The 26,481-nt window shown below is 53.6% G+C and overlaps 2 protein-coding genes across 13 annotated transcripts in view; one reads left to right on the plus strand and one right to left on the minus strand.

Moving 5' to 3' along the window:
• P4HA2 (prolyl 4-hydroxylase subunit alpha 2) overlaps window positions 1-16,505 on the minus strand; it is a 78,558-nt gene extending 62,053 nt beyond the window's left edge. For 3 of the 11 annotated variants that reach the window (XM_022588740.3, XM_089909296.1, XM_022588741.3), the window contains exon 1: window positions 16,396-16,501. In XM_022588740.3, coding sequence (XP_022444448.1) covers window positions 16,396-16,482 — 87 coding nt within the window. In that variant the 5' untranslated portion in view covers window positions 16,483-16,501. Of the gene's footprint in view, window positions 1-15,712; window positions 15,932-16,395 lie in introns of all 11 variants that reach the window. The other 8 variants (XR_016392765.1, XM_089909289.1, XR_016392764.1 and 5 more) reach the window with 6 other exon arrangements.
• Window positions 546-16,515, plus strand: PDLIM4 (PDZ and LIM domain 4). Of its 2 annotated transcripts, XM_022588751.3 has the most exons (7): window positions 546-692; window positions 5,169-5,320; window positions 9,096-9,177; window positions 13,596-13,777; window positions 13,994-14,157; window positions 14,482-14,599; window positions 14,731-16,515. In XM_022588751.3, the coding sequence occupies exons 1-7, from the start codon at window positions 600-602 to the stop codon at window positions 14,933-14,935; spliced, it is 996 nt and encodes a 331-aa protein (XP_022444459.2). In that variant the 5' UTR covers window positions 546-599; the 3' UTR covers window positions 14,936-16,515. The 2 variants fall into 2 exon arrangements, with proteins under 2 accessions (XP_022444459.2, XP_022444460.2); XM_022588752.3 differs by lacking the exon at window positions 14,482-14,599 and having other exon boundaries at window positions 568-692; window positions 14,731-14,914.
• Window positions 16,516-26,481: the final 9,966 nt, after the last annotated feature.

A 26,481-nucleotide genomic window follows, 5' to 3' on the forward strand; every position in this document is an offset into this window, starting at 1 on the left:
CACTGCCCGCTGTCATCCTGGGTCTGTGACACTGGCCCAGGCCTGCTCAGGCCCAGGGCTCCCCATCAGTGCTCGTTCGCTGTTCAGAGGACTCCTCGCACTGAGGGGTGGGGTCGCAGGTTTGCCTGCCAGGACCTTGAGGAGGTTTCGGAGCAAGGCACGGTCCCATCCCCCATCTGGGCTGCCCCTGCCCCCCATCCTTCCCCGGGCTGGGGCGCCGCCCCGCAGAGGCGACTTCAAAGGGCCAGGCTTGAGCTTCCACAGCCGGGCTCCGGTCCGCGGCCCGCAGAGCGGAGGCCGGGGCAGGATCTCGGACGTCGGGCCGTTCCAGTCCCGGCTCTCTGAGAACCTGGCGGGGGTGCCGGGCTGCAGGCGGCCGGGGCTGAGCGGCGGGTCCTCTGAGCCCCCCGAAGTGGGAGGGTCGGGTCGGCCGCGGGGCCAATCCCGGCGCGCGGGGAGCAGGGGCGGGGGCCGGGCGAAGGGGGGTACGGGGGCGGGCGGGCCAGGGGCGGGGCGCGGCGTCCAGGCGGCGGCGGCGGCGGCGACGGCGGCGGCTCCTCAGTGTCCGGCTCAAGCTCCGGCCGCAGCTCCGGCTCGCGATGCCCCACTCCGTGACCCTGCGCGGCCCTTCGCCCTGGGGCTTCCGCCTGGTGGGCGGCCGGGACTTCAGCGTACCCCTCACCATCTCGCGGGTGAGTCCAGCAGACACAGGGCGGCGGGGAGGTCCTGAATCTGAGACCCAGTCCTTACAGTCCACCCGGGACCCGGATCCCCGACGTCCTGGAGGCTCGAAGGCCAAGGGTTGGCCTCGGTGACCCACAGGCTGTAGAGGAGGCTTCCAGGCTGGGCAGCGTCGCCACAGCCCCCTCCCCCTCCCGCTGGGCCTACCTGCCCTTATCCCTTGAAGGATTCCCCCCAAGAGTTCACAAACCAGCCTCCCTGCTGGCCTCATTCTGGGGGACTCACTGCAGGCCAAAGTCATGGGCCAGAGATCTGGACTGATCTCCAGAGGCCCAGAGATGCTGCTTCGACTGAACCGAGCCTGAAAATTTCAAGCGAGATGACTTGAGAGACTCCGCTTATCAAGGGTCCCTGCCAGTAGAGCTGAGTGATCCCAAGGAGGTCTGGGGTCCTCTCTGAAACTGAAGAAAGAAAGATCCATCCAGTTCCCCACTCTGGTTTTGGTCAGTCTCTCATCCATGACCTCAGTTGTCCTAAGGGGAAGTGACCAGGAGGAATTTTTGGCTTCCAGGGAAAGGGAGACTTGACTATGCAGTTGTGAGACCCCCTTGCCACAAGACACACAAGGCCAGGGGCCAGGATAACCTCCACCCAGTTCCTCAAGTTTCTGTGGCCATGCACTGCCCCAGGTTTAGGCAGAGGAGGAGGAGGAGGGGGCACCACCCCAGGCGGTGGCTAATCTGAGGAGGACAGAGGAACAGAGGACATGACTCGGGCCCTGTCAGAGGGGGGTGACCAAACTGGGAAAGACAGGATCCTGGCCCAGCCTTGGGGTCCCATATTTGAAGGGCCAGAAGACGGGACTCAGACGCTGCCCCTGGGGGTCCCAGCCTAGGGGACAGAAGAGGAGAGAACCCAGGCCCTGCCCTTGGGGGCTCCCAGTCTGAAGGGAAGAGAGAAGGGGACCTGGGGCCATCCCTTGACCCCATACAAGCTGTTCTGGTCTTCGGGGCCCTGTATCGGGGGAACTGAGAGCACCTTCCCCCCACCCTTCCGCCACCTCTCACCATGGGGGCTGGACCAAGCTGGCTGGGCTTTCAGAGTCTTCTTTCCAGTTTAGGGGAAGGGGTGGGCACCTGGTGGAGCATGGAATCATGGAATCCTGTTTCTGGGGGCCAGGGTGACAGGCAGGCCCAGCTGTCCTGGGAGGATTCCCACATCTGCCCTCACCCCATGGCCACCAGGTCCTTTGGGGCTGAGTGAGGTGGGCCTTCAACACATCCGGGAGCCTTTCATCTCCCACTTCCCTGAGAGAGCCCTGCTGGGGGCCTGTGTGTGTGTGTGAGAGAGAGAGAGAGAGAGAGAGCGTGCACATCTGTGTCTGCCAGTGAGTGTCATGCTGTGTGTCCACCACCAAGGCAGGCTGTTGGGGGTGCTAGGCCAGCCGGTGGGCCAGGCATCCTGGGCGTGAGGCCGCTGACAGGCTAAGTGGCAGCGGCTGACGGCCGCAGGCAGCAGGGAGCAGAGACATCTGTTGCCCACGCGGCTGCCTGCCCGCCGAGGAAAGGCCTCCACACGTCACAGCGGCAGCAACAGCGGTGGCCTTGTTTGGAGCTAATCGGGATGCAGGCCGCTGGCAGGCAGACAGGCTGGAAAGGGTTTACCAGGAAGAACACCCCCGCCTTGTCCCCCCAAAGTCTCAGAGCAGCAGCTAAGGCCTGAGGAGCCAGGATGGCTGAGCCTGGGTTTGGGTGGGATCTGGGGAGATTTACGGGGCTGAGGAGACACAGGCCACAGCTTGCCCAGCAGGTACCTCAAGGGCAGGTCTACAGACACTGATTATATGTGGGAGTGTCCTCACCGAGGGGGTTCAAGACCCGATCCCTCCCATGCTTACGGGACTTCCCCCACCCAGTGGAGACAGCCACACTCAGACAGAGAGGAGGCTGGCTGCCTGGCAGAGCTGGGACTATGCAACCTCAGCCCACAAAGCCTCTGGGAGCCCCCCCAAACATTGCCCAGGGCTCCTTCCTCACAAACTATAGTGACTACTGGCCTTGGAATCCTAATGGGTTGTTGCTACCAGGTCCCTAGAAGCTAGTGCCTGGAATGAACACCACTAACTGTATGCCCAGCTCCCTGTAGGGGCTTTTTGCCTCTAGGCCAGGTGGAGTGACACAGGGGCTTTAAATGTCGCTGCTATAGGTGAAGGGGCTGGTTCACGCCCCAGCCTCCCAGCTGACTTCACCACTCCCCTCTCTCTTCCTTCTGTCTGTTTATCCTGCACTCAGCAGCCAGAAGGATCAGCCTGAATTCAACTCTGTCCTGTGATTTCCCTGTTTAGAATCCTCTCGCCTGGGCCTACAAGGCCTGTAGGTCTGGTCCCTGCTTTTTCCTCTGATTTCATCTCTTCCACTCTCTCCTCACCGATATTTTGGTGATATTTTTGCCACAGGAGCCTGCTTTTACTTTCACTCCCAGCTGAGCCATTACACATGCTGATCCTTCTACTTGGGACACTGTCTCTCCCCTCACTCCCTTTTGCAGAAAAGCACACTGGTTAAGAGCATAGCATTTGGAATCGGTTGGTCTGGACTGAAATCCTAACTCTGCCGTTTATCAGTTGAGTGTCCTGTACTTCTCTGGACCTTGGTTTCCTCATCTAGGAAATAGGCTTGCCTTGAGGACTAATGAAACAATGCATGTAAAGGCAGTTGGAAGAGTCACGGTTTCCTGGCCTCACACCCTCTCTGACCAGAGCTCCCAAGCTAACGGAACTGGCAGAGTCCCAGCCACCCCTGCTTTCGAGAACTTCCTCCACCCACAGGGGCCTGAATGCACCCCTTGTGCTGGCTGAGTCATCCTGCAGCTAGCCACCCCCCTGAGGAAGAAGACTCCTCTCCAGCATGGGGACTGGGGCAAAACGCCCCATCCCCAAAGCCTCTCTTTCTTCATCTGAAAATAGGAATGAGAACAGCCTCTGTCTCATCAGGTGGTTGAGAGGTTGCCATGAGCTAGTTATGGCTAAAGCACTGAGCCCAGGCCATGTCACAGAGCAGGTATCCGTGTAGGAGAGGGGGCCTAGAGCAGGGCCTTGGGGGGAGGGTGGGATGGTGCCAAGTGGGTGCCTTCCCTGGGAAGACAGGCCTGTGTAGGTGCCCATGCCCTACAAAGGAACATTAATGGTGGGCTGGTTGGCTGAGGGTAGCATGCTCCAGAAGAACATTGCTTGGGGCAGCCTATTTCAGGGCAGGTTGCTTGGCAGTACCCACACCAGGACTCCAGCCAAGGAGCTGCCAGCACCTCAGCTTTGTCCACTCACTACAGGGAACTGGCTAAGCTGAGCCTGGCCAGGCCTCCAGGAGCTCCCACCCCAACAGGGACAGTGCCACTGACAGCTCTTGAGCCACAGCTTGAGAGGCTGGGAGGAATGAGGGTCCCTAAAGTCTCTTTCCAAAGGTTGTGCTGGGACCAGGGACAGGGTAAAGGATGTCCTGTTGCCTGAATTCCCTCCCGAGGCTGCTTACTTAGGCCTCCTGTGAGCTTATTCCCAACCTCATGTGGCACATGTCAAGGGACCGGCATTGTAGGAGGCTCCAGATGTGGACACTGCTTGACCCTCTGGGATCAACAGTGGCACTGGGGTGGCCTTTGTGCCTGTCCTCCGGAGGAAAGGGAGGTGAAATTGTGACCCGGGAGTGCAGGCTGGCAGCTAAAAGTAGATGACCCTCGACTTGCCTGGGGAGGTGACAGCACAGAATGAGGCACTAACAATGTTATGGGAGAAGAGTGGTAAAGGGGGTGCACAGGGTACTGTGGGACCCCAGAGGAGAGGCTTCCAGGAGAAATGGCCTCTGCTGAGAGCCTGAGACCTGAAGGATGAGGAGGCGTAAGCTGGTAATTAGGGTTTGGGGTCAAAGGAAAGTGTGTTCCAGGTAGAGGGAACAGCATCTGTAGAAGTGTGAAGGTGAGAGCTATCTGGTACCCGTGAGTACCCCCTTGACGTTCAGATGGTCTGGATAGAGTGTGGGTGTGTGGAGGTAAATGTGGAGGGGTGGGGATGAGAAGAAAAAAGGTCACTAAGGGTTTGAACATCAGGTCAAGGGGCTACTATGTGGTCTGTCTGGGTGGGGCAATACAGGGTACATGTGACATGTCCATGCTTTGTATCTGATGGAGAGCACATATCCTTCTGTGTCCCTTGCATGTATGCAGGCTGCAAGAGTGACATCCCATTTGTCCCAGCCCAGAGGAAGCCCCTCTCATATGCCCTTCATACCTCACCAGACCTCCAGGTGCTGGAGTTGGGCTTGTTTAGAGCAGAGGCTTCAGCAAAGCCGTGTGGGAACTCAACTTGCCCACCCACAGGTCACATTGGCAGCAGGGCTACACTGGCCCAGTTCTGAGGTTGGAAGGGGTCTAGAACAGAGCCCACAGCAAGGCCACATAATGACCAATGTCCAGCCATCTGGCTTGTCCATCCACAGGTCCATGCTGGCAGCAAGGCTGCCCTGGCTGCACTGTGCCCTGGAGACCTGATCCAGGCCATCAATGGTGAGAGCACAGAGCTCATGACACACCTGGAGGCACAGAACCGCATCAAGGGCTGCCATGACCACCTCATACTCTCCGTGAGCAGGTACGCACAGGGCAGGCTGGGCCAGGATGATGCGGGTGAATCAGGGCAGGCTCGGTTCTGGGTGGCCAACATCCTGGGTGAGCTGGGCCTCACACAGCCTCTCTGCTTCAGTTCCTGGCACCCCACTCCTATGGAGCAGCACTTTCACAGGGGTTTGACAGGCACTGTTTGGAGATGCAGGTGGCTTAAGAGAGGAAGAAGCCCCCATTTAACCTATGGCTGGAACTATGTTGGGGGACTTATGGCAGGGGGTAGGCAGCCCAAAATCAGGGCTGAACTAAGACCTTGAGTAGCCTCAAACCGGGGGTGAGGTGTGTGTGATTTCAGTCCTTTTCCCACCCATGAGTGACGAGCTTGATGACCAGTTCAAAGAATTTTATCGTTCAACACCTTGTTTAACTGTCAAAACAACTCGATAAGGTAAAACCTAATATAGTCTCCACTTTACACGTGAGACAACTGAGACTCAGAAAGTTTGGAAGGTGCTTCAAGTCACACAGCAGAGCACTGGTGAAGCAAGATTTGACCTCAGGTCTCTCTCACTCCCAAAGACTCCATTCCTTCTGCTTGACTGCTGACCACTTCTACGAGCCCCACAGCTGCCCTGCCTCAGCTGTCCCCACTATGGCCCAAACCTCTGCCCTGCTTAAATCTGGATGCCGTGGACTGTGTAATGTTATACTGCCCATCAGGAAGGGGAGGATTGGGGGGTCACCAAGCCCCATCTGTGCCCTGGACATGCTCCAGGATGGAAGGTCTACCTGGGGCATCTCCAGCCTTGCTCAGGCTGATGGCAGTCGGCTGGGTCCGGGCTGGGCGGGATCTCCCCCCCAACCTGTCTTGCCTAGATCCAGGGAAGTCAGACATAACTGCTCAGCTCTGCCATGTTCACTGTTAACAGCGACTTTCCACGACCCCATGTGGATGTGTGTAGGTGAATCCTCCCCAAACCACAACACGGCTAACCAGGCCTTAGAGCCAGCAGGGCAGGGTGTAATCCATGGGCTCAGAGCCGTTAAACATGGTGGGAAGCCTTCTGAAGTAGCCCCATTTATGTCTGGCCCAGGTCCGTGTTGAAGTCAGGACCCCTGACTCTGCTCTCGGCGCTGAGTGGGCCCAGCTGCAAGTCCAGGGCCTTGTACACTCCACCTGGCCCGCAGTGAGGAGGCTCTGTCCTGGGAGTTCAGCAGAGCTGGCCCTCTTCCAGACTTTTTGGGCTCTTAGGCTCACCAGATGACCTCTGTGAGCCTGGGTTTCCTTCTCCATAAAGCAGGATCACATTCATCACCCTCTCTGAGACCGAGGTACAGGCTGGCTGGGGGAAGCATCAGCACTGCTCTGCCCACGAGGGGCCTCTGAGGCCACCCAACTTGGCTGGGTTCCTGGGCCCTGATTCACCTCTGGCCTTGACTCTGCATGGCTGAATAAGGGAAGCCCTGATAGTAGTGGGACAAGGGGCAGGGGAGGCTCACAGGGGGCCTGATTCAGGAGGTCCACAGAGGGAATGATATCAGGGGAGGGTAGCAGGGTGGGGGCAGGGTGGAGGTCCCCCTTCCTTCCTTCCTTCCTTCCCTGGCCATTTGTTCCAAGCCAGGCATGGATGGAGCCAGGGGTCCACTGACCTGTTCCACACTGGGTATTTGAGCCCCCAGATGCTGCCTGGCCATGGAGCAGGTGAGAGCACACTCTCTCCTATCACAGATCTGGGTTCCAGTCCCAGCTCTGCACTTGAGAACTGTGTTGTCCTAGTGATTTAATATCAGACCCCTTAGCTTCCTCAACTTCAAAATGGGGGATCTGGGATTGAGTGAGGATGACATACAGGGTCTGCTCCGTCAGGATGAAAACCTGATGTCCTGTCCCCCAGCCGCCTATCCCTAATTCTCACACATGCAGATTCTGGGGGATCAAGACACAGGGGCCACCTTGATCTTCTGGGCCAGCATCTCTTCTCCTGGGTGCCTTCTCACCTGCAAGGCCTCTGACCCTGCTCTCTATCCTGCCTGTCGTGCCAGGACTTATGCCTGAGCCTCCAAAGACAACCCCCAACATGGGGTCTGTGGAAGATTGGCCTGGTGAGCTGCTTGGAGGGAGCTACTCTGTGCCAGCACTCCCAGAGCTCTACCTAGGCCAGCTTCCCTACCTGCCCTCTTGCGTACAGAGGGCTGTACTCCTCCAGACTTCTCCACAGGATGAAAAGTGAAGTAAAGGCCCAGCTTCCCCGCTATGCTTACTTTGTCTGGAACTCAGAGCCAGATATCCAGCAATCCAAGCTAACCCATAATTTCTGGGCATGTTCTGTAGGTCCAGGACCTTCCTTGCATCAGCTGCAACCCTGGGGCCTCTGGTGAGGTCCCTGTCACCTATTACACGGGATACAAGGTGGATTTGTACAGCCCACCCTTTGGTGGGCTTAAAGATGGCAGATGGAGCTGCCTGCTCAGCCTAAAGTGTGGAGACCTGGGGGTGGAGGTTGACACATGAATAAGCCTCTCATTCCAATCTTATGCCTTTAGGCCACTCAGATGGCTCTGGGTACTTTGTACCCTCTGATCTTCAGACCGCAGGCTTGTACTTCTCTTCTGGGCAGGACTTCAAGGAAGTATAAGGCCAAATAGCCACACAAGATGTCCTAGGTTTATTCCAGCAGAATTCTGAGTGCACAGAGACCATAGTTAGAGGTGTGAGTTAGGGCAGTCAGTTGGGCGCCTGGCTGAGGGGGCTGGAACCAGAGGCCAGTGGGGGGGTAGAACAGCAGAGCCTTGGGGCCACAGGCCTCTGAAAGGCTGTGGAGAAGAGAGGTAGCCTGCAGGGGACCAAGGAATGGGCAATGGTGAGGAAGAGCAGAGTGAGTGTGGACTACACGTGTAATCAGATTGTTAAAATCCTCTGCTGAGTGGGGGGACAGGGGCAGGGTTGAGCTGCTAGCCCAGTGGTAAGACCCCTGAGAAGACCCAGGAGGCCCTGTGGGGCAGCGTGGGGACATTATTCCCCTTTGGGGTAACCAGCCTCACTCACACCCACCTGCCAATCCGGGGTCCACACACCCTCCTGGCCTGCCTTCTCACAGGACTACTCAGTGGCAGGACTGGGCCCCAGGCCTGTAGCCTCTCGGCCCTGCCTGCCCCCACTTATGGCAGGTTTATGATGTTTTTCTCCCTCCTGAGTGGTGTTTGGCTTTTGGTTTCTATGGCGAAGCAGGAATTTCCTAATGGCCTGTTTCCCATCTGGGCTGGGCAGACATTGATGATGACTCTGCCAGTGGCAGCAGTAAGGGAGGTGCACCCCTCAGAGCCTCCATTCCACTTTTCCTAGGCCCACGGATGCCTGACTCCCAGGCCCCATCAGAGGCTGTGAATGGAAGCGGGATGAGTTGATGGGCTCCTAGCTGATCAACGTGTAAGGCCTGGCTTGCTCCGCCATGAGCTTGGCCCTCTTTATGCTGAGCTTCCATAGGCCACAGAGAGGGTGGAAAGGTGGGGAAGCTGCAGGGCTTCCTTTCTAGGAACCAGACCAGAGGGGGAAGGAGCAGCTGGTGGAGAAAGGGCACACAGCCTACCCCAGGTGAGTGGCAGATCTAGAGTTGTGTCTCCTTGCCACGAAGGCCAGCATTCTGGCGCAGGGGAAAGAGTTGGGGTAGTATCCTTATCCATGCAGGGTACGAAGCCTGGTCCTAGGTGGCCCTGGGCCCAGACCCCAGCGCTTCTTGGTCCTAGTTCCCAGGCATGGTGGGCTAGTAAGCAGAGATTTCTGACAATCCTAATTCCTGCCACAGGCCTGAAGGCAGGAGCTGGCCCAATACCCCAGAGGACAGCAAGGCTCAGGCACACAGGATCCACATCGATCCCGAGGCCCAGGTATGTACATATACCACCTGGCCTGGCCTGGCCTGGCCTAGCTCAGAGCAAGCCCAGGGCAGAGAGGCCGGGCCTTGTCCACGGGTTTAACTGCATTGGATGTCCTCACGGTGGTTCTCAGATGCCCAGGTCAGAGACTGAAGCAGAAGGCTTCTCTGGGCTCTGTCCATGCCCCATCAGGGGCTCCCAAGGTGACAGGTACCTGCTGTGGGCTCTGTCAGTACTCTAAGCAGTCCTGGATTCTGGGACAATAGTGCCTGTGGTGGGCAGGGACTGGGCCAGGCCTTGGCTCAGGGCTACCTCTTACCCAGCTGGGTTTCACTCTGTCGCCCAGTGTTGCCAGATCAGGAGGAAGTCACCAGACTTGGGGGAGGGGTGGGGGACAGCCATAGGCTGTGGAGTGACCTCAGGCTATGGGGCACTCTTCTGTCTCATCCTAGCCTTGGGCACCTACCTGGCCAGAGCCAACCTTAGAATATAAGGCACTGCCTTGCCCTATCCAAGACTGAAGTTTTCTCCTGGCCATTCCATGATCGCAGCTAGCAGACCTCAGGCTGCAGGCCTGTCTGCTCATTCACCTTTCTGTGTATGACAAGAGTCACAGCTATGGTGCTGTCCTCAAGGAGCGTGAGGTGGAGCCAGGCTGCTTTAGGGCCTCATTTTGCCATGGGCTTGAGGGGTGGCCAAGTGGGCAAAGCTGAGGTATCCAGAGTGAACTCGTTATTTCTGGGCCACTGAGTTTGGGCAAGGTGGAGACTCGACTGGTCTATGATGGAGCCAGAACTTGGGACCCAGCATGTGGGACCATGGCCCCCAGGGCCTGCTCATATCCACTATCTCTCCACAGAGGCTTTGCTGTACCAGAGGGAATGATTTGCCATGGCCTCTCCTTCACCCCCTATCCCAGTCCCCATCTTTCTCTGACATTTGTTCCCTACCTTGCTTTTGCTGGCATCCCTGAGGCCAGGTGCTTACCATACGCAGGGAGTGCCTGTTCTGGAAGGGGAGAGGCACCTAGCAGTTCTGGGATGGAAGAAGCCAGGGGTCAAAGGAGTCCAGAGTAGGTATCTGACTCAAGGGGTCAGAGAGGGCTCCCTGGAAGAGGGGGTATCCAAGCCAAGACCTAAGGGTCTGGAAGAATAAGGGAGGCAAAGGGGCATGGAGAGAAGTGTGCCACATACAAAGTGAAGCACATACAAAGGCCCAGAGGTGAGATTGTGCACCGTAGGTTCAGAGAAAAAAGTCCCAGGGGTGGCAGGGGGCAGAGGTGAGGGCTGAGGGCACAGAGAGGCTCTCGGTTTCCTCTACCCAGGACCTCAGCTGTTCTTGAAGAGATTTGTGGCCACACCTGGGTCTCAGAAGCTTGCTCTGGTAGTTCCATGGACCCATGGGGACAGGGGCTGGGGGGCATAGACAAATCACCCAGACTTGACATGGGCGAAACAGGAATAGTGTAGTACAGGCCCCCAGCTCGTGTGTGAGCCCAGCTCTCATGTGTAAGTACCAAGATGGATAGGACAAGGGGGCCTGAGCTTTGGAATATGAAGCTCAAGTCTGTTGAGTCCTCCAGGAGAGGCTCTGGGCCAGTGGGGCTGGGGGCTGGAGAACAGCTCCCTCTGTCCCACACTTTCCCTCACTGACCTCCTCAAGGGCCAGGCTGTGGGGCTCAGGCTGGAAGCGGGGGGGTTTTCCACAAGCAACAGGGCAGCCCCTCAGCTGCTGCCCCCCTTTCGTACTTAAAAGGTCATGAGCTCCATGGAAGGGGGGACAGAAACACCCACACCCAGCCCCTGTAGGGCCGTGTCCTCAGGAACACAGATACAGGGCCCATTGTCTCCATACTGCTCCCACCCTCTGCCTGCAGGGGGGAGGGCGGTGGGCCCAGCTGGAGCCATCACAGGAGGGGAAGACGACAGCTGGCCCTAAGACCAGCACAAGGTACCCTGGCACTCACCAACTGGGGCTTCAGGCCCACCTTCCATATAGAGTCATCGGAGTCTCCTTCTCTCAGCCCTTACGTGGGAACACAGCCCAGAGTGGAGGAAGGATGGTGATCAGAAAAGGTTTCCCGGAGAGGGTGGCATTTGAACTGAGAACCAGGTGATAGGTTAAGGCAAGCCAGGTGCAGCAGGCAGCGCAGGACTCAGCCTGTCCTCTCCAGACCAGCAGGGAGCTGGAGCTTGGCCTCTGGGAGGTGCCACCTGCTCACCTGGATTTAGTGCCCACCTCTGTCCAAGTTGAGTGTCCTAGATTCTGACCACAGTCATGCTGGAGCTGATGAACAAGCTAGCAGTTACCCCCATGCTGCTGACTAGCCCACTGAGACTTCAACAACCAAATCGGCAGCTGGCGGGTACTCAGACACGGGGAACACATGGTACCAGGCACACCATGGAGAAGGGAAATCCAGGAATGGGGGCTCAGGAATGCCCATGACAGCCATTCATCCAAAAATGGATGTGTGCCAGGCACTATGCTAAGTTCTTTGTATGCAACTGTCTCATTTTATCTCCACGAGGAATTTATGATAGAAACCATCATCCCCATTTCACAGATGAAGAAACTGAGATTCAGAGAGGTGATGTAACTTGCTCAGTGAGCGAGTGATAGAGCTGAGACTCAAACCAACACTGAGGTCACCATGTGTGTCCTAACCACTGAGTTCAGACCTAGAGAGGCTGCTGCATGGGTGGCCATGGGAGGGGCGGTGGCTCTGATGATCCTGCAATAAACTCCCACACCCTGCTGGGTGGGGGTCAGTGAGGGCTTCCTCCCTCCAGGTCCCTCCAGCTCCCCCTTCCTGTTGAAGACTGTTCTGTATGGGGCCCAGCCCTGCCCCCATGGCCCATAGCCCATCTGGTCCCCATTAGAGGCCAGGCCAGCCCCGGCCTGCCTGCCCTGCAGACACATGTGTGAGAGTGCTCAGGTTTCTCAGAGGCTAAGGCTAAAGGTTTTTCTGCTGCTGTTGCCTCGTTGATGGGGGCCCACCTGGGCAGCGAGAGACCCCCTCTCCTTTGTCTGTTGGGGTGGGAGAAGTTGGGACACCACCCCCATTCAGTCACTCAGCTGCTAGTCTGCCCATTCCTCATGCCCCTGCCCAGCTCAGAGCCTGTGGAAAGCAGCAGCTTGGGCAAAGCCCTGCAGGCTCAACTGTGCCCCAGCTGGAGGCTGACCGAGTCCAAGGCTTGCTCTTTCCCTCTAGGGTAGGCGTCCTTTCCTCCCCACCTAGCATCCCTGTTCACACTGTAGAGGGGAGGAAAAATTTACATGTCACCTCCCAGACTGAGGCTGAGAACAACTTCATGGCCTGGGCTCTTGGGCCCCACCCCAAAGTCAGGCTGCTCTGGCCACCAACTGTGTCATGGAGGTCACCATTGTCATCCCCAGCATGATCAGCACTGGCTCCGAGTATATGTAACTGTGTCTGTGTGATTAGGTGTATGTAGGTGGAGGACTGGCTGGTGCCTATGTGTTGCCTTCATGCATGGGTATGTCTGTAAATGTACTTGTGAGAGTGTGCATGCCTGTTATCACACTGCTGAGGGCAGGCTTGTGTGCCTGCAAGCGAGGGGCAACATGGCCCTGCAGCGACAAAGATCTGAGGTCCCAATTCAGAAACCACACCTGCAGAGATTCTGACCTCTTCTCATGGACTGAGGAGGCATTTTCAGGGCATTCTTCCTCAAATGTTTCAGCCGTGGGCATCAGGCTGGCTGTGGGGTAGTGGTGTGGGGAGCTTTGAGCCCTGGCCAAGCCTTTGCCCCTATCTGCTGTGTCTACAGAAGGCCACCTATTTTGGCCTGGGAAGCAGGAAATGGGGGAAAAAATACAGGCCTGGAGGGGGCTGACCTCACAATGGTACCTTTAAACCTCAGCCTGCTCCCACTAAAGGGTCTTGGGACACAATGATTGATGACCCTTCCTGGCTGCAGAACAGGAATTCCTTTTTTGCGTTCCCAGCCATGGGCGCATCCAGTACCCAGCACAGTTCTGACAGGGAAGACGACTTGGTATCAGGACCACCTCTGGAAGGAAGCCACACACTCAGAACCAGACATGCTGGCCTTAAAAAGCTTCTTGGGATGGTCCTGCCCCAACACTGTCCCCCATGGGCACTGGTAGTCAGAACCACCACAGGGCTCATGAGCCAACGTTGAGTCTCAGGGACTCAGGTTTTTGTGTCTGACTTTCCATGAGCATTTCTCATTTCTGCAGGGATTGAACCAGGCCCAAGGCTCAGCCTTTCCCCACAAGCCCCTTCCCTGACCGGGCACCATAGCCGAGATATGCCCGAGCAAGAGTAGCCAGCCAACACCCAAGAAGGCTTGGCATAGCAGGGCAGGGGTGGGTGTACAAGGAATGGCCAGAGGGCCTACCCCAGAGGGTCTCCCAGTGCCTCAGGCTCCTCTCTCTCCTAGGATGGCAGTCCAGCGACAAGCAGGTGGCCCTCAGCCACGGGGCTTGGGCCAGAAGATGGCAGGCCAGGCCTGGGATCTCCTTACGGGCAGTCACCTCGCCTCCAAGTCCCTCACAATGGCAGCAGCAGTGAGGCTACTTTACTGGCCCAGTTGGGCACCCTGCACGTGTCTCCACCCCACAGGTAGTACAGAGGCATAATCTTTGATGCCATACCCAGATCCCATTCTAATCCCCGAGCCCTTAAATCTCACACCAGGTCCCATCCTGACCCTTAACACTTGATCCTTGGGTCTCAGCTGATTGCCTTCTGACTCATGAAACCACACCAGACCCTTAAGCTGGCAGAGTGAAGACTGGTACTGCAACCCTGTCCCTTAGTGCATCTTCTTTCGCCCAGCACTGACCTGACCAGAGGCCTTTCGCGGAGCCGCGACTGCGGAGTAGACCTGGGCTCAGAGGTGTACAGGATGCTTCGGGAGTCGGCCGAGCCGACGGCTGCGGAGCCCAAGCAGTCAGGCTCCTTCCGCTACTTGCAGGGCATGCTAGAGGCCGGCGAGGGCGGTAAGATTTTACCTCACCCGCCTTCCCGATCCCTGAGGTACCGAACTCCGCGCCCCCAACCAGCCCAAGCCACGCCTTTGCGACCCCACGTCCGGCCTCCCGGCCATGAGCCCCGCCCCCCGTGTCTATAGCGCGCTCCCACACACCTCGCTGCGCCCGGGCTTTCTCATTCCCACCCAACCCCTGTCGCCCTTCCAACCCCCATCCCAGTCTCTTTGCCGGTGGCTACGGAAGCAGGGCCCAGCCCCACACTCCGCAGAAATGAAGTTTTTCCCTTTTCTGACCTCCGCACCGGGCTCTTGCCAATCGTGCTCTGGCTTTCAGGGGAACGGCCCGGGCCTGGCGGCCCCCGGAACCTCAAGCCCACGGCGGGCAAGCTAGGCGCTCCGCTGAGCGGCCTGCAGGGGCTGCCGGAGTGCACGCGCTGCGGCCACGGCATCGTGTGAGTACCTCCCCTGTCTTCCCCACCCGCCCCCCACCCCTGTGGTCCCCTGACCCCGCCCGAGGCCCTTAGTGGGGGCGTGCTCTCGGATCGATCAGCCGCTGACGCTGTCCTCTCCGATCACCCGTCAGGGGTACCATCGTCAAGGCGCGGGACAAGCTCTACCACCCCGAGTGCTTCATGTGCAGCGACTGCGGCCTGAACCTCAAGCAGCGCGGTTACTTCTTTCTGGACGACCGGCTCTACTGCGAAAGCCACGCCAAGGCGCGCGTCAAGCCGCCCGAGGGCTACGACGTGGTGGCGGTGTACCCCAATGCCAAGGTGGAACTCGTCTGAGCCGCTCCCGGAACCTCCCGTCCCCGCCTCTGCTTTTTTTAATGTCCCCGCGCACCCGTGTAAATATGTTTACGCCCTGCCTCTCTAATAAATTCCCTCTGCTTGGCCTCAACCGTGTTGGTGCCCTGGCCTGCCTCCCTCCAGCACAGGCCATGGCTCCTGAGTGCTACACCTGTTCAGGTGCCAAGCATTTTCTTAGGCACTGGGTGCAAGGGGGAGCAAGACAGGTACTGTGGTGCCCTCAAGGAAGCCACAGCCTGGGTGGATGGCAGACATGAATCACAAGGGCAATCCTGTTAATAGGGAAGCGAGGTCTGAGGTGCTAGAAGGGGACGTCACGCCAAAGGGTTTGACCTGGATGGAGTCAGGGAAAGTGTCAGCAGAGAACTAAGGGATAAGGGAGGGAAGAGCTCTACAGTGTGAGGAACTGTGTGCAAAGATATGTCAAAGGCGAGCACAGGCAGCAAAGGCCCCGTGTGGGCACCAGCACGAGCGCGGGCGGCCCCTAGCAGCTGCAGGAGGGACTGCCCCGCGGCGGATAGGACTGGGGAGATCACCAGTTTAGTTGGGGGCGGTATCTGCCTCCCGGCAATCTCAGCATTTCTCTCTTCCGGGTTTCTTCCCGTCCTCTCCGATCCCCCCGCCCACCCCCACCCCCACACTGTATTCTTTCCTTCTTTCTCCTTTCCCACTCTCCCCACCAGGGAGCGCGCAGGGCGTGTGTGTGTGTGTGTGTGTGTGTGTGTGTGTAAGATTTTAGTAGAAAAGAACACTCGCCTCCAGAGTACACGCCACTCCTTCTCCGAGGCCTGGCCTTTCACAGCTCGGTTGCACACTCCTGTAGAGACTCGCACTTTTAAAAAATATAAGTGATAGCAGAGTTGGTGATTTGTGGCTGTTCGCACTCGATGACGCATCCTGGACTCCGGGTCACGTGGATCTACCCTCTCCTTAGGTTGCTCGGAAGAGGAAGCAGCCTCGTTTATTTAGTGAGCCCTGAGTAATGGACGATTGTGCTATATTCAGTTTTGTACTATCACAGACCACAAAAGACTGTTACTGTTGCAGCAAAAATAGAAATCTTCTGATAAACAAAGAAAATAAGAAACAATGAGCAGGCTGGGGAAACAGCATAAACAGTCCTGAAAGAATTAAGCAATCTTGGTTATACTTCAGCTGTTACTACTAACAAACACTTGTCCTTTACAAAGCTAAGCAAAACCAATTACTCTCTGATTCCATATGAATTGTACCCTGCACCTGGCACTTACTCTTGCTGCATTCTCTTGTAGCAAATCACCCCTCTTAGCTGTTTACATTTCAGAAAGAAGGTCGCAGGCCGATAACCCAGAGATGAACAGACCCAATTACCAGGCTGCCTGACGCCAGCAGTAACTTTTAAAATATTGGAAGAAGAAGAAGAATGCAAGACATTCACCACTTTGATCCTTTTCACTTACCCTTTTCACTTCCCTGAACTGCGGGCACAGTTCTTGAGGCGCTGCATGCTCTGTCTTCCCTTGTGCATGGAAGAAAAATAAAGCCATCTCTCTCTTCCTCCAAAATCTCTGTCTCTATTTCTGTTCGGCATTGGTGCACAGGAAGCCGATATTTCGGCAACGTTACCAATTCACACTCTCACCATCAGCACGTGACAGTGCTCATTTCCTCATGCTCTTGCAACACAGGGTATTACCAGGTTTTTATTTTTCATTTTTGCCAATCTGATAAGTAAAATGCGATATGTGGTTACTTTAATTTGCATTTCTCTGATTACCAGAGATGAGCATTCATTCAACAAACATTTGTTGTGTTTGCTGGTGGGTGCTGAATGAACATGGAACAGAATGGTCTTCTCCCTCCAAGAATTCCTCTAAATCTTTCACTCATTTTTCTGAGGATTAACTTCTTAATGATAGATAGGAACTTTTCATATTTTTGCAAGAATCTTTGTTACTGGACCCTATTCCACTGAAATATTTTCTTATTATTGAAACTATCACATTGATTTAATTATTACCTCTTAAAGAGTTTAATGTGCTAATCTCTCCTCCTTGTTCTTCGTTTACAAACTTGCCAAGGTTATTCTCATACATTTCCAATTGTCCAGAGATTTAGACTCAGTATCAGGCTCTGGAAAAACAGACAACAAACCCCTTTGAACCGTGACTGGGGTTGCCCTGATTCTAGAGACTCACTTGGGGAGAACTGGCTAGAATCCTTTCCTCCCAGAGAATACTGTGATCTGTGCTTATTCTGCATTTATTCGGGTTGATGAAATAAAAATTCAGATTTTAAGGCAAAACCAAAAAAAATTTAAAAATAAAACTTTTTCTCTGCCCTTTAGCCTCCTCCCTCCCCCTAGTGTGCACTGCGCAGCTTCCATGTGCGTTAACTAGACCTCCCCAATGGCAGAAATACCTCCTCAACTATAAATATCAATTTTTCTCCTGGTGCCAGCCATGTAACTCTTAGAAGGTAACATTCCTTTCTCAATCCTGTAAGGGGTCATGATGACACACCTCCACTTGCCTTGTATGTGCCTACCTCTTTGGTGAACTTTATGTACAATGCCAGTGTATAATTTCCCTTAAAGATAGTGATTGGTGCAGAATGGACTGGTCAGACGACCTGGGTAAATACTGGGCCACACCTAGTGGAAGTTCTTAGCTTAAATACTTACTTATGACCTTATTAATGTTACTCGATATATTTCTTCTTTTTTTTTTTTCTTTTTTTAACTGGTACGCGGGCCTCTCACTGTTGTGGCCTCTCCCGCTGCGGAGCACAGGCTCCGGACACGCAGACTCAGCAGCCATGGCTCATGGGCCCAGCTGCTCCGCGGCATGTGGGATCTTCCCGGACCGGGGCACGAACCCGTGTCCCCTGCATCGGCAGGCGGACTCTCAACCACTGGGCCACGAGGGAAGCCCTCAATATATTTCTTATATTCTGCCTATTTTGCCAGATTATTGTTTCTTGCATTACCAAATGTGTGACTGAGCCTCAGATAAAATTAATGATTAGGCAACTTGAAATGACTGACCAATATATAGATCTATAAGATCAATGAGTGTGATAGTGTAACTCTAGATATGTGAAGAAGCAACAAGAGGGAACCATTTCCTGGACCATAACAGACTAGTGAGATAGGCAGTCCAGAGGTCTTTGGTTACTGTTAACAGGGCCTAGTCCAGTAATAGCACATTGAGTGGCCTATCAATGAAATCCTCGACTGACCTGGGAATGAACATTCCTAGTGTCATGGGACAAATTGGTCATGAAATGGCCCCCAGACCTCAGTTGAAATTAAGACTGAAAGGGAAGGGATTGTAAAATAAAGAATGTTGCCCACCATCCAGTTCTACAAGAATCAAGTCATTAGCCACTTCAGTCACTGACCTACAGTAGACCCTGAAAAGAATTCAAGGCAAAGATCAGGATGAGGCACTCTGTGTTCTGGGAAAGGTGGTAGAACAGGCCTTCAGAGAGTTAGATATTTTCAGGAGAAATTTTTAAGAACCTTGATTCTTGCATCTTCTCATACTGAGAAAAGCACTAAAACCATTAACTAAGATGTCTGTTGCTCATGGCTAGCAGCAACCTTCTACTGAGATGTGAGCTGGATTGCTACTATCCACTTAAACAAAATCACATATATACTGACCTCCCCACCTACCTCTACCTCTAGTTCTCAGAGCTCTCTCAGACTGTCTCCTGGGCTATAATCCTCAGTTTGGCTCAAATAAAATCTTTCATTTCTTTCTTAGGTTGACTATTGATTAGCTTTTTTCATTGACAGAGTGTTGTGAAGTACTCTGGTATATTTTTATTTCCATTTTCTTCTTATAGATCTTGTGTTCCTGCTTTAATTAGTTCCTAGGAATTTCTTCCAAGGCTCCTCCCACGGACCCCACCCCTCCCCTCCCTCAAGGAGCACAGGGCAGTGTGCAAGTGTCCTCTGAGAATTGAGTGGCTGGAGTCTTGTGCCCTGGTCCTGCAGGCCCGTGCAGTCTGCAGACAAGGTCAGGCACCACCCGCTCATACGGTGAGCAGAGGACTGGCCCGCAGCGGGGGAAGCTATTAGGCTCAGGATCTCCAGTGAAAAAATCCTGTAGCCTCAGGCACAGGCCCCCACCCCTCTCCCAGACTCAAACCTGCTGAAACCTGGCTCTCCACTCCCAGCAGCCGCCCTTACCTGCCTTAATCCCACAGTCACCACCTCCCCACACGGGGCCTACCCACCCCTATTGAGGGGTCCTCCAGTTACCTAGGTACCATTAAGATCAAGATCAAGCAAAGCTGCTGCAACTGTTGCGGAGACTCAGCCTCTGTTCACCAGTGCTCAATAGAAACTCGGAAGCAGAGTTTTGGGGTGAAGTAGAGAAGAATAGCTTTTATTGCTTTGCCAGGCAAAGGGGGCCACAGTGAGCTAATGCCCTTGAGACTGGGTGACCCACCTTGGAGCGGGTAGTGAGGAGCTTTATAGTGTTCAAGGAGCAGGGCATTATCAGCTTGTGGACAGTTCTCAGACTGGTTGGCAGAAGGTGAAGTTTCAAGCACCATCAACCTTCTGGCTTTAACCAGTCTAGGGTCTATGTTCTTGGGGTCAGCAGTTTTCATCTGGTGGGAGGGGGGCTGCTTCCTATAAAAACAGCTTAGTAATGTGTGTCAGGCCTTTATATCTTTCAGGGAACTGGGAGTTCGGTGATTCTGCCATGTGACAGATTTATAGTCTAATTTTTACCATTTTCCCAGCCCAACAGCTATTCTTTGTTTCTACATCTTCTCATTTCCCAATCACTAACTCTTGAGTCAGCCTTTTACTTCAAAAGACAAGGACACAGGGTCTTGTACACGGTTTCACAACCAGATCAACCCTTGCCAAGGTAGGCATCCTGCGGGGGGGTGGGGGGGGCGGGGGGGCCAGTAGCCAAGAGGAGTGGCGCCAGAGCTGCCAGTCTTCCCTGCTTCAAGACCCAGGCTCTACCCAGTCCCCCAACTACCTCCTTCGCCCAGGGGCCCTGACTGCCCCCAAATGTGCTGGACCATGAAAACCTTGGGACAAGCTGTAGAACAAGGTCTTTGTGACCCAGGGTCCCAGTCCTGAGACGGGGCAGCTGAGTCTCCAGGAGGAGACACAGATCTAGGGTCCCCAATTCAGAAATCCCAGCCCACCTGCCCCAGACCGACCCCTCATTATTGTCCCGAAACCTGCTCCTCTCTCACATCTTCACCTCAGGGGCCTTCAAACCAGAGGCTTGGACATCATTCCCTACACCTTCTCCCCAGCCATCCCATCCTACCCATCACTGTGTCTGGGGTTCTGCCTCCTAAGCATTTCTGGGGCCCATTTCAGGACAGCTGGAGAATTCTCTTATTCCCTTGCTTCATGGACCCCCTCCCCTGGCCAACATGGCCCCAGGGCCCTCAGGATAGAGCCCCTGACCGATCAATTGTAGGCCTACCATTTAAGGCCTCTTAGACTGCAGGTTGCTGACCGACTGTGTGTCTTACTTCCTCTGCTACACAAGACTGTTCACCGTTCTTTGAGCAATCCTGGCTTTTCATACCCTCAGACCTTTTCTCAAGCTCGAAATGCCTTTATTCTTTCTTCTTCATTCAGCAAACTCCTACTCACTTTTTAAGGCCCAGCTCCACTGTCCCCTCCCCTAGAGCAAAGCCTTGGCCGGCCCATCCCCAGGCAAAATCAGTAGTAGTTCCCATCCACATGCCCTCCATCCTACCCCTTCCATTCCTTCCTGATGCTTCTGACACAGCCTATGATCTCCTTGGTCAGAGCCTGGCCCAGACCTACCACCATCCTGCCCAGATCTCAGGTCAGGCATGGAGAGGTGCAGGGGCCCTGGGGCCAGCACCGACCCTCTCTCTGACACACACATACCTTGGGCCTCCCTGCCTCTTACCACTTTCCTCCTCACCTTGCTCTCCTAGTTTCTGCTGGCATACTGCCTAAACCCTCAAGAGGAGGTAAGGCCTAGAGGGCAACTGCCTCATTCCTGAATCCTCAACCTCAACCTCAACTCATTCATTTAACTAATTATTTACTAAGAATCTACTATGTTCCAGGCATTGTGCTACATACTAGGAGACATTTTGAACAAACATATTTAAAAAGCACAGATGATAAGCTGTGGTTAATGGAAATAAATAGGATATTACAGTAGAAAATAAGGAGTAAGGGAGCATCTGTGTGGATATCTGGCAAACTGCATTTCAGGCCAAGGGAGCAGGGAACATAGAGGCCCTGGACGGGGCAGGGAGGAGGAGACATGTGCTTGCCTGTCCTAAGAACAGCGAAGAAATGTCTGGAGTAGTGTAAGTGAGGTGCCAGTAGAAGTATATGAGCTCAGAGAGACGTGGGGGTGGGAAGACTGGCCACGTTGACCTTGTAAGCCTCAGGAAGGACTTTGGCTTTTACTCAGAGAGGAGAAGCCAGAGGAGTGGCATGACCTGGGCTTTTATGTTTTAACCAGGATGACTGTGTCTGCTGTATGGAGAATAGACTGTAAGGGGCAAAGGTGGAAGCAAGGAGACCAGTTCGTAGGCATGACTGCATTCATCCCTGACTAATCCCTAACTAGCCCACTTCCCTCTGCCTCCATAGCTCCAAGCTCCAGTTCGGGCCCCTACATTCTCCTGCCTGGCCTGTAACAGCCTCCTGACTGGCCTTCCTGTCTCCCATCTGGCCCCTCAATCTTTTCTCCACCCAACAGCAAAGAGAGATTTTTTTTTTTTTGTGGTACACGGGCCTCTCACTGTTGTGGCCTCTCCCCCGTTGCGGAGCACAAGCTCCAGACACGCAGGCTCAGCGGCCATGGCTCACGGGCCCAGCCGCTCCGCGGCCTGTGGGATCTTCCCAGACCGGGGCACGAAGCCGTGTCCCCTGCATCAGCAGGCAGACTCTCAACCACTGCACGACCAGGGAAGCCCAAAGAGAGATTTTTAAAATGCAAATCTGACTATGCCACTCTTGTCTATTAAAGCTTCCATGGTTTCCCATTGTTCTTAGGACAAAGTCTAAACTCCTGAACCCAGCCCACAAGGTCCCATGAGGTTCAGTCCCTGCTGAAATTTGCTGACAGCCCTGCCTCAGGCCCCCATAATTGCAGTTGTGCTGATCTGTAAATTCAGCTTCCTCAAGATCTTTTTCCAGACTCTTATAGGCTTCCTTGACCCTCCAAGGAGCTAGAAATGAAAACTGAGTCCTTCTTTCTGGTTCTCTGTGTGATAAGCTTTATTCTCCCACCTTCCACCTTGAGAACCAAGGAAAGGGGTGAGGGCAGGAGAAACCCAGATGCTCCTTCAAGCCAGCCCTCCCTTCCCGGCCAAGGACTCAGCCCCTCTTGGTGGCACAGCAGCCTGGCCCTGTGGTAACAGCCCATGAACAGCTGAGTTAGGGGTGTTGTGACCTGCACTGTGATGCCCAGAAGCCTGGGCTATGGGCCCAGAGAGTCCTGCTGACCACTCAGGGAGTGCCCTGCCCCCTCCTCCACCTGTGGGTCCCCCTGCCCAGCTTATCTGCACTGCAGCTCCATCCTGGGGCTCATTCTTACCCAGGGTAACAGCTTCTTGACTTTAGTCCCCATGCTAACCCCCGATTTGCTTTCTACAACTCTGGGTAATTTCCTGGTTTATCATTTTCTCACATAATGTTCAAAATTTTCCCACAAAATAGTCCTTAGCACCTTAGCACCTCTGAAAAGAGGTGGAAGTCTAAAAAGAAATGAGGGTAGTAAAGGGGTCTGTAATAAGCAAGGACTGTTCTTCTGTGCCCCCTCTACCACAAGTAGGAAACTACTTGGAAACCAAATTTTATCTTTGCTCCTGTCTGATGTGGACCATCTGTGGCTGAAGGCAGAGGCTAGAAATCCCAGGAAAGGCTGCCAGAGGCCTTACCTGCTCCTGCAGGGTCTGGGGTTGGCCTCAGCCATGTGGGCTCAGGGACCTGACTGACCAGCCCTGTGAGCAGGTCTGTCTCCCCAGTCTGACTGGGTTAGTGAAGCTCAGAGGCTGAAGCACCACACCATACACCAGCTTCTTTACCAATATAGGCAGCAGTGGAAGGACACTCGGCTTCTCTCCAGGGTATTCTTGGCCTAAAGTCACATTTCATGGGAAGCCAGAGTGGTTACAGACTCAGAGGAAGTCTCAGAGGATGCAAATTGGGTAAGAAATATCATAGGAGCTAATATGTCCCAGGTCTTCATCTTCAAGTCCTTAGTGAACTGATATTACTCTTCTTTCATCTTCACATAAACCTGAAAGGAAGTACAGTTATTATCCTCACTTCATGGATGAGCTTAGAAAGGTTGAGAAACTTGCCGAGGTCACACGCTGGTTAGCTGATCTCCATGGCAAGAACACCCAGGGCAATCGCAAGTACGCATCTTCCCTGGAGAACATTGCCTGTCCTACCAACGGCCTAGTGACTCTTGCCAGGCCACTTCTGAAGGGTGCTGGCCTATCTCTGCTTGTCAAGGTCCCTAGAACAGCCTAGAGTGCAGCTCAGATGCACCAGCTCTTCACACAGGGCCAGGCTCCTCCATGGAGCATGGAATGGTGGAAGATGAGCTGAGTCAAGGTGACCCCTGAAGCTTTGGGTCTGGGTGTAGACAAGGCTGGTGCCCACAGCACCTGTTCATAAACTCTGGCTTGCACGAACCCACCCCCACACCTGCCTGACTTGGGCCTGGGGTCAGGTTCGGATCCCTGCGCTAAATGGGCTGTTCTGACTCCTCACCACCTCCCCCTCCCACTTCATGCAGTGCCTTCTCAGCCTGTGTTCCTGTCCACTCCCCTGCCTGTCCCTGAGGCACCAGCCTCCTCAAGCTTCTGGCCCAGCTTCTCCTTTCTTCTCCAAATGCTCATTCTCAAGAGTGCCTTGGGTTGTTTGCGCTGCCTAATAATAGAGCCCTTCCAAACTTCCCCTGCCCTCTTTCTGTAGTCTCACCCAGTCCCACTGGAATTAGTCTGGGAGGATAGAGCTCAGAGGCCCAGCCAAGGGATGGTTCTTCCCCTACAGGCTCAATCTTAAGCTGACTGGCCTACTGTGACTCCACTTAGGTTTGTACGGCAGAGGGAACTATACTCAATATTTTTTAATAACCTACAAGGGAAAAGAATCTGAAAATATATATATATATAACTGAAATACATATATATTTTAAAATATAAATCTAAAAATATATAGTATATATATATATATATATATATATATATAGATATATATATATATGGAGATATAGATATTTATGTGTCTGGATCACCGTGCTGTACACCTGAAACTAACATAATATTGTAAATCAACTACACTTCAATAAAAATTAATTAACTAATTAAATTTTTTAAATTAAGAATCTTTTAGGTCAAGTATGGTCTATCCTCTGCCAACCTTTGCAATCTCATCCGTCTGCCTTTCCCAACCACTGGTTTAGTGTTCACATGGCAGGTCTCTGGGTTGGAGCAGATTGCCTGGGTGCCAGGGGGTGGCCCAGGGATCCACCCGCCCCACATAGTTGACTCCAGGCCCTTTTGGTCAGAAGGAGCAGAGGCAGGGTTTGAACCTATAAATGAGGCTGCCAGGGTCTAGCCTTCCTTGTGTTCCTGGGCAGCACCCAATGACGGGCAGCACAGGCTGCATCCTCCGTGGTCATATATAAGTAGGATGACCACATAGGACTCCTCAAGCTCACAACTTCAGATATTCCAGGCACACTGTTTAGAGCAACCAGCCACTGATATAGTCACCAGCTTCTCTGGGGTATCCCAATCTCAGCTGTGCTGCTTACTTCTCACTTTCTGCTCCCAGACTCCTCGGACGCTGAGGCATGGAACACATATAGAAACCTGCTCAACATGCATGGGTGTGCAATCTGGAAGTACTGGGGGGTTAACACCCAACAGGGCACACCTGAACCAAGAAGGGTGGGAACCTATGGATTAATGTTGCCTACTTCTGAATCTTAGACATTTCTGAGACACATTCCCCCAGGTCCCCACAGCTGTAAACAACCCGACGCTGTACCTTTGTACTTGCTTTTCTTCTTCTCTGTTTTACTCTCCACCATCCCTTACTCCTGTTCCCTTAGAGTCATTCCCAAATAGAAGGCAGTCTAGAAGGCAGACTTTCAAGGAAGGGACTCTAGAACTGGAACAGTCCCCTTTCAAACAGAGATAAGGACCCCATTACTGTTAGTAAGTAGGATGGTAATAATCCCAGCATGCAGTAGCATCATTTACCAGAACTCCTATGATTAGAGATTAGAAAGAGATGCAAGGGGAAAGTGAAGCATTGGCTTGTGTCAGTGCTTTTTAATCAGGGGCTATTTTACCCCCCAGGGGACATTTAGCAATGTCTGGAGACATTGCTAAATGCCTGGTACCACTAGGAGAGTGTACTATGGCATCTAATAGGTAGAGGCCAGAATGCTGTTAAACATCCTGAAATACATAGGACAGCCCCTCACAAGAAAGAATAATCTGGCTTAGAATTTCAGTAGTGCCAAGATTGAGAAACCCTGGTTATGGCACAGGGAACATATGAGGACAATAGTGATTATAAGGATGATGGCCTTGACTGACTTTTGCTAAGTGCTTTAGAAGCCTTGAAAAAAGAAATGATAGTCCCAGGTCAGCCAACTCTAAACTCAAAGTACACTGTGAAAGCCAGGAGGCCTCCATAGAAGCTTTTAAAGAGACCTTTATCTCCTGCAGCCACAGGACAGACTGTGTTGGAAATCAAACCCAGGGCTTATTTAATTGATTTAACTATAAGGGTAGGAGAGCTACAACAAAAGGCTGCATGCACAGCTTTGTTAGGTCTATGACAAAGTCATGGCCCTGATACAAAATACACGGAACCCTGGAACATGGAACAGGGACATTTGGGTCAGTTAATTGAGAATTTTTAATTCCTGGATTCCCCCAAACCTTCAAGGCCAGCAGCAGCAGCTCTCTTCCCCATACTACAGGAGAGTAGCCTTTCCTTGACTGGAATCCCTGCCAAGACTCCTCCTAAGGCAAGTGGCTCCAGAGGTGACGCCTATCCTCCTCCGGATCCTCCCTACCTCCCCTCATGGTCTCTATACTAGAATTAGGTTTCAGCATAGCCTAAGTGGGGAAGTACAGTCCCTGATCCACAAGGAAATAGCATATATATTGAAAAAATGACAGGACCTATATTCTGGTAGGAACAGGGGTAAAATGTGTGGGAATTTACTAATCTGGAAGCATTCTCTCATTACGCTGGGTTTAACATCCAAGCAAGGATACATAAAACCATCTTCATAAGCTTCTGAGATGGCTCTTTAGTACTTGGATACAATTATGGCCTATGGAAATGAGGTGGAAATGCCAGAGCTTTCTTGACAGTATCAAAGGAGTCAGAAGGCCCAGGGGAGTGAGAATGTTAGATTGTTTTTAACACGCAAGACCAGAGAACCTATCACCGGATTATATTCCCAAGCCAAGTTCATCAGACACTCCCTTCACTAAGGCAATACAAAATGCACAGGTGTGGATCT

This window comes from Delphinapterus leucas, chromosome 3, assembly GCF_059928025.1.
Source record: "Delphinapterus leucas isolate spDelLeu-1000000601 "Yukka" chromosome 3, BTC_Dleu_Yukka2, whole genome shotgun sequence".
Classification (NCBI taxonomy): Eukaryota; Metazoa; Chordata; class Mammalia; order Artiodactyla; family Monodontidae; genus Delphinapterus; species Delphinapterus leucas.

Bases quoted from the DNA above. Each gene is read 5' to 3' on its own strand.
- PDLIM4 (XM_022588751.3), top strand. From the start codon at position 600: ATGCCCCACTCCGTGACCCTGCGCGGCCCTTCGCCCTGGGGCTTCCGC. The intron at 5,321-9,095 runs GTACGCACAGGG...TTCCTGCCACAG, and splicing joins CTCATACTCTCCGTGAGCAG to GCCTGAAGGCAGGAGCTGGC. The intron at 14,600-14,730 runs GTGAGTACCTCC...ATCACCCGTCAG, and splicing joins CGCTGCGGCCACGGCATCGT to GGGTACCATCGTCAAGGCGC.